At 34.8% G+C, this 7,614-nt stretch overlaps 1 protein-coding gene across 1 annotated transcript; it reads right to left on the bottom strand.

Moving 5' to 3' along the window:
• Positions 1–482: 482 nt before the first annotated feature.
• LOC121932302 lies at positions 483–6,521 on the bottom strand. Its single transcript, XM_042470885.1, has 2 exons — positions 5,216–6,521; positions 483–1,198 (listed from the first exon to the last, which is right to left on the bottom strand). The coding sequence occupies exon 1, from the start codon at positions 6,273–6,275 to the stop codon at positions 5,253–5,255; it is 1,023 nt and encodes a 340-aa protein (XP_042326819.1). The 5' UTR covers positions 6,276–6,521; the 3' UTR covers positions 483–1,198; positions 5,216–5,252.
• Between the last annotated feature and the right edge of the window lie 1,093 nt (positions 6,522–7,614).

Raw genomic sequence — 7,614 nt, 5'->3', positions numbered from 1 at the left:
CTCTTTTGAGAAACTCCCATCCGTCCTGAACTTCCTTCCCTTTTAGTATTTCTGACCACGGGATCACCCTCAATACTTCTCTAAGTTTACTGAAATCCGCTCTTCTAAAGTCTAGAATGCGTGTTTGACTATGTCTGGCTTCTCCTTTCCATTGTATAACAGATGACACCAAGATCAAAGCTCTTCTGGTTCACAATCTATTATTCTTAGTTTAAATCTGTTTCTTATATCGTCAATTAATTCTGTGGAAATGTTGGTTAAATCATATTTTGGTACAATGACTGGTTTTCTTCTCCCCCTGAGTTTTACTTTTATTTTTGAAATGAGTACTTTCTGATCTGTGCCACAAACAGCACCTGGTCTAGTCTTGGCCACCAGTACGCAGTTTTGCCATATCAGTGGCAAAATACACAGCTGCCACCAAATCTTGGCAGATGCGAAGGCCCAATGTGAATTCCTTTTTTTTTTTTTTATTTTTTTTTAATTATATTCTTTATTAAATTTTTATAAAAACATCAGAACAGAGTAAGCATAATGAAATAAACAATTTTACAATACTTGTTTCTTCCATAGTGTCACTACCAAATGCCTAATACATAAAAGTATATACTCAAACCATTATGCAATGATACACTTGGGAGAAAAACCAGTGAGGAAAAAAAAAGACCAAAAAAAAAAATATATGTACTCTTCCTGTTCTTTCTCAATAAAAGTTTAACCCAATAACTTCCTTGTCCCGGTTCCTACCCTATGCTCGAGGATTATTAAATTATAGTTTGTTTCCTTTTTGCAGACCTAATAGTCAAAAATGTTATTTCTTGTATCATACATACTTATTATCCATTATAAAGAAAAAAAAGGACAGTACATGATATAACCATTACCTTGCAACTGTTCACCCTAACAATATGTTATTAGAAAAATTTAATTTCAATTATTTCCTCCGTACAATGTATCTAGGTATTTTTTATCAAAGAGAAGACATACTTATATATCATGTCGTCTTGAATCCTTACATTAAAGAAAACATCTTATGGTGTTTGTACCCCTTATCTTTCTTTTGTGTCTTTTTGGAGAAATCATGAAGTATAGGATCGAAATCGCCAGAGTTCCCCCAAAAGGTTTAGTAAACGGCTTTTCATATAGTTATCTTGTATTCAGAATCATCTTGTTATACTTCCTCAGATCTATATTTAAACTGTTAGTTAGAAAAAAAGTACATGATATGAGATATAGTGAATTACAGTAGAAAAAAAAAATAAACTTTGCTTCCAGTCATAGAATTTTGTTACGTTAAGATTTCCCTCTTAAGTATTGATCCTTATCACATTTATGTCCCATTCCTTATTTATGTGTAATAGAACTCTTTCCCATTGTTCTTTTCTTTTCTTCTTGTCCCTGTTTTGCACTTCACTTGATATCTTATCCAATTCCCATATTTCGAGCACTTTAAGCATCCAGTCCTCCCATGATGGAATCACTTCGGATTTCCATAACTTAGCTATTGTTATTCTGGCTGCAGTGATAAGATTTAATACTAGTCTCCAATATTTTGTCTCCATTGTCTTTAGTGAGGTGGTTATATTCAATAAATATAATTTGGGATCCATTACAAATTTATATTGTAGAATACTTTGTAGGGATTTGTGTACCACTTCCCAAAATTCTTTAATCATACTGCAACCCCACCACATATGATACAGTGTTCCTTTTTTTCTATTGCATCTCCAACATAGCCCTTCACTGTTTTTAAACATCTTCTTAAGTCTCCATGGGGTGATGTACCATCTGTTGGCTATCTTAAAGTAATTCTCTTTAAGGCTTTGTGCCACTGTAAACCTATCTGTTCTCTCCCATGCTTTTTGCCATTCTTCATATTGTATTATTGTCCCCAGATCTTTTGACCATTTTATCATATAGTCCTTGACCGTAATGTGTTCCGTTACCCTTTTTAAGATTAGATGGTAAAATTTTTTAATTTTATTTTTGTCTGGTTGCCAGAAAATTTTGTCTAGTTCATTGAAATTGGTTTCTATCCCTATTTCTTTAATATCTTTTTTAAGTCTCTGGTTTAACTGAATATAATTAAACCATGTCATTTGGTATCCCTCCTCTTTAAGCTTGTCTAGACCCTTTGGAACGGGAACTCCTTTTGCATCTATTGTCATAAAATGTTTGTATGTTATCCATCTATCTTGTATATGCCATCTTCCAAAAAAGGCCTCCTGTGGGGAGGTCCAAATTGGTAAGTGAAAATAAAACATTTTGTAAATTTTGTTCCACACTCCTAGAAGTGACTTTCTGATAGGATGGTTTAAAAAATCCCTATTTTGCTTCAATTTCCCATAGCATATATACGCGTGCCATCCAAATCTAAGTTGTTCTCTTTCTAATTCCAGTATCTCTTTATTATCTAGTTTAACCCAGTTTTGAATCCATAATAATGAACAAGCCCAATAATAAATTTTCAGATCTGGTACTCCATACCCTCCTCTTGATTTTGCATCCTTCAGAACCGACCAGTTTACCCTGGGTTTTTGTCCTTTCCATAAAAATCTTTTTAATTCGTTTTCCCATTCCTTAAATGTTTTCTCATTTAATGTGATAGGAAGGTTCTGAAACAGAAACATTATTTTTGGCAAAATAGACATTTTTATAGAGGCCATTCTGCCGAACAAAGACAGATTAAGTTTATTCCATCTACTTAATTTCTCTCTTATTTCTTTCCACATCTTCTGATAATTATTCTCATATAGTTGTAAGTTATCCTTTGCAAGCCATATTCCTAAATATCTAATTTTCTTAGCTTCTTTAAATCCTGATTTTTTGGCAATTATCTCTATATCAGTAGATGATAAATTCTTTGTTAGCATAACTGTTTTTTCTTTGTTGATATTCAGGCCCGAGTGTATTCCAAATGTATTTAGTTCTTTACAAATTGTATCAATGCTTAACTGAGGGTCCTCCACTAATAATGCCACATCGTCTGCGAATACCTTCGCTTTTGTTTCCTTCTTGCCTCCTTTGCAACCTTTGATTAAATTGTTTTGATTAATCGCAATGATTAATACTTCTATAGCTAATAAAAAAAGTAGGGGAGAGAGGGGACACCCTTGTCTTACCCCTCTTTCTATCTGGAATTCTGAGGATCTTTCCCCATTTACCGTTACTTTAGCCGACTGTTTGAAATAAATCTGTTGCACCAGGTTAAGAAAAAGATTTTTTCCAAAATCCATAGCTCTCATTACTTCAAACAAAAAATTCCATCTTAAATGATCGAAAGCCTTTTCCATATCGAGAGTTATAAGAGCAAATTTTTTGTTGTTATTTACATGATAGAACTCCAGGCTGTTCAAAATTGGTCTAATATTATCTCGTATCTGCCTTCCTGGCAGGAATCCATTCTGATCTGGGCTTATTATCTGAGATAGAACTTTCTTAAGCCTCGTTGCCAAAATCGAAGTAAAGATCTTATAATCTACATTAAGCAAGCTAATTGGGCGGTAGTTCGCTGTCAGTCTGGGATCCTTCTCTTCTTTAGGAATCAATGTTATAATGGCTTTTTCCCATGAACTAGGAATCCCTTCTTTTTCTATGGAATCAAATAATTTCTCCAGAGGTACTAATAATTCAGTTTGGAATTTTTTATAAAATAAGGGTGTAAAACCGTCTTCCCCTGGTGATTTCCCTTCCTTCAAAGCAGCTATAGCCGCCATAATATCTTGTTTGGTTATCTTTTTATTTAAGATTTCTTTTTGTTCCAAATTCAATTTGTAGTTAATTTTGTCTTTTATGTAGTTTTTTATAAGGTCATTCTCTTCGTGGCTTTGGGTTTTACCTCTAAATAACTTCCTATAATAATTCTTAAATTCTCCAAGAATTTCCTTCTGGGTTGTTAAAGTATTTTTCCCTTTTTTAATTTCTGTAACAGATCTTATCTCTCTCTCTTTTTTTAATTTCTTAGCTAGCCATTTCCCCACCTTATTCCCATTTTCAAAAATATTTTGTTTCGTTCTTTTTAAATCCCTTGCTATTTCTAAATTAGTTCTACTTTGATACTGATTTTGTAATATTTTTAATTCGTTTATTAATTTCTTATTTCCCGGTTGTCCCTGTATTTTCTGTTCCTTTTCTTTAATGGCTGCTAACAACTTATTTTCTCTCTCCACTTTTTCCTTTTTAATTTCAGCTGCTCTTTTTATCAGTATCCCTCTAAATACAGCTTTCCCAGCATCCCAGATCGTTTTCATTTTCATTCCAGGTGAACTATTAATCTGGAAGTAGGATTTGATTTCCTCTCTCATTTTTCCTATAAAAAGTTCATCCTCCAGGATTTCGTTTTGTAATCGCCACGTAAAATCTTTATTTATTTTTTCCTGTAATGTCATGTCTATTAAATTGTGGTCTGAAAAGGTTTTGCAATCTACCTCCATATTTTTAGTTCTTAGAGCCAAATTCCTGGAAATTAAGAATAAGTCTATCCTTGACCAGGATTTATGTGCTCCTGAGTAATATGTATAGCCTGTTTTTTCCCCATTTTTAAGGGGCCATGCATCAATTAGATCATGCTCTTTAATCATTTCCCGACATGTATTTGGTAGGGAACCCTGGTTGGTTTTTATTTTCTTTAACGATTTTCTGTCTTTTTTGGGATTCAATACCCCATTAAAATCCCCTGCCAAAATAAGATTATTACTATCATAAACCATCAGTTTGTCGTTTAGTTTTTGGAAAAAGTCTTTCTTATTGTCTAGGGGTCCGTAAATATTAACTACTTTCAGTATAGATCGTCCTGTGTTTATTTCCATAATCTGAAATCTCGCTTCCTTATCCGTTTCTATCATCTTTGTTTGAAATCTCTTGTTAACATATGTCACCAATCCCCTCTTTTTTTTATTAAGTGTCGCAGCAAAACAATTACCCAATCTAGGGTTTCTTAAATATTTTTGCTCCCTTGTTTGGATTTTCGTTTCTTGTAATAAAACTATGTCATATTTCCTCTTTTCCAAAAAATGAAATATTTGTTTCCTCTTTCTCTCCTTGTTTAGACCGCCCACATTCCATGAAGCTATTTTAACCATGTTGTTATTATTCTATTAAATCGATTCTCCTATTACCCCAAAGTTTTCCTTAACCCAAACAATATTTGACTAATATTTTACTGGGAATAACTACAAAATTTGATACATAAATAAGTAAAAATCTGACCACTCACAATATTTTAGTTTTAAACCTCTGAGTCCAGGGGACAATTACTTGCCCAGTTCTTTAGCTTTTCCGAAAGCTCCCTCCGGATTTTCTTTTGATGGATCTAAGTTGTCAAATGAGTGCTCCCTTTCGGTGTCACTGTGTAGATCCTTTCCGCTGATCTCTCCTTCTTCGCTTGACACTTCCTGGTCTGTGTCGTATTCTTGCTGTTCTTGCAGTAATAGATTTTTTTGGAATTCTTTTGCTTTTTCCAAGGAGTTTACTCTTATTCTTTTATTGTTAAACCAGCATGTTATTCCCTCTGGGTTCGACCATCTATAATTGATGTTTTTTTTCTGAAGTAAAGCAGTGAGGGGTTTGTATTGTTGCCTCTGTTTGATAGTTTGTAATGAGAGATCTTTAAAAATGCTGATTTGGGAACCTTGTATCACCAGGTTTTCCTTATAGTTCCTTTGAATACATCTCTCTTTTAGTCTCGTGGAGGTGAAACAAAGTACAATGTCTCTGGGAAGCCCTTTTTCCTTAGCTATTTTAGAGCTCACTCTGAAAATTTTATCCGTTTGAGATTCAAGCATTTCAAGTGAGACATCCAAAAATTTTGCCAGCGGGGGTAATAACCGCTCCTCTAAATTCTCATTTTCACTTTCCTCCAAGCCTCTAATCTTAATAGCTTTATCTCTGTGCCTTTTTTCTTGTATTTGTATTAAAGCCTCTTCGTAAGTCTGTTGTTTCTCTAGCTTCATAAATTTCTTTTCTAAATCCACTGTCTTTTTGACTGTAGATTTGACCTCCTTTTTAATCTCTGAAATATCCTTGTTTATCAAATCAATTTTACGAGATAAGGTTTCCGTTTGTGAAATCATATCTTCTCTTATCTCCCCTCGTAAAGCTTTTTGCTCTTCCCTTATTTCCAGCTTAAAGTTTTTTTTAAATTCCCTCAGTTCTTGTAATATGACTGTAGATATGTCCGGTTGTTTCCCCCCCCATTCCATGGAGTTGCGTCTTGGGTTTGAGTGTCCTCCTCCGCTCATGTTTTCTTTTCTGCTCTTGGTTCCCCTTGTTTCCATTTACAGTATTCCAGTCCTTATAGAGAGCTTATTTTGTACTCATCCAAAAAAAATGAAGGAGAAAGGGGAAAGAAAAATATATTTACCAAATTTTAATGAAGAGTCCAATGTTCCAATCCAATATTCTCTAACCTTCTTCTCTAAATATCTTTCGTATGGATTCCAATACCAAAGCAAAACCGATCCAAAAAGAAGAGTTCCTTTTCCCTTTCCCTTGGGTTTGTAATTTCCCCGTCACAGTTAAGTGAAAGCTATTTCAGCTGGTGGTTTTCTCAGCTGTTATTCCTCCGCGGGTCACAAAGCAATTAACCGAAGCAAAGACTGTGGTAAACAAATTAATTTCAAATCAAAGTGAACCACATTTTTCAATTGAGTTTCTCAAAGTCTCTATATCTCATATTCTTGCCTCTTATTTTCTCCCTTCAACAATTATTTTTGAATCCAAAAGTTTTAATTTCGCCTTATCCTCCAAATACTGAATGAAAGAACGGTTAAAGAAGGTCTTAAACTCCTCTTCGCAACTTTGGATAGGATCCCGCTAATTGTTTTCCTCCCAAAAGTTGAGGAAAATTGTAAACTTATCCCGTCGGGTTTCCCGGGATATTAATCTCGATTAAAAGGTTGTCCCAAGGCTGATGTCTGACGACTTACTGAGCCTCAACATCGACGGTCCTGCGGCTTTCGCGGAACCCTCACGCCTGTCCCTATTGCAGGTTGGTAGGGTTCTCAAGCCCCCGGCAGACCCTCGCCCCGAAACCCCCGCGTTTCGGGTACCCTTCTGGCCCTCCCAGTTGTTGGGGGACCCTTAAATGGGTCACGTTGAGGTAGTAAGGGAGCAGAGCCGAAGCTTCTTGCTTCCACTTGCCTCGGCTTCACCACCGGACCAATGTGAATTCCAAGGTAGTGGGTTCACATAGGATCCCATGGATCCCTCCCCCCTGTCTCAAGAGCAAAGGGAAATTTACTTTTGTGCAAATAATTAATAAAATTTCAAAACTAAAAAGAAACAAGCTGGAGTCCATGACCAAATTTAATCAAATACTATAAACATAGAATATAAGAATAGCAACTTTCTATCTCATGAAAAAATGATAATATTCATGTATATGTTTGCAGGATGATTTGAAGCTTGATTGTAGATAAAGAAGGTATTGTTGTTACCCTTAAATATTTTGATACTGTGAATAAGAATATTTCAATATGATGACAAATAACATCCGTTCTCTATAGAATTGATATCTGAAGCTAGTGGATAGAAAGGATGCTAAGCTAGGCAGCTACTCATTTCAAAAAGAATCAGCTCTGCAAAAGGCTTCAGGCTGAAATGTATGTGACTTTC

Source organism: Sceloporus undulatus, chromosome 5, assembly GCF_019175285.1.
Source record: "Sceloporus undulatus isolate JIND9_A2432 ecotype Alabama chromosome 5, SceUnd_v1.1, whole genome shotgun sequence".
NCBI lineage: Eukaryota > Metazoa > Chordata > Lepidosauria > Squamata > Phrynosomatidae > Sceloporus > Sceloporus undulatus.
The sequence above is the reverse complement of the archived record's forward strand: the minus strand, read 5'-3'. Positions and strand labels throughout refer to the sequence as shown.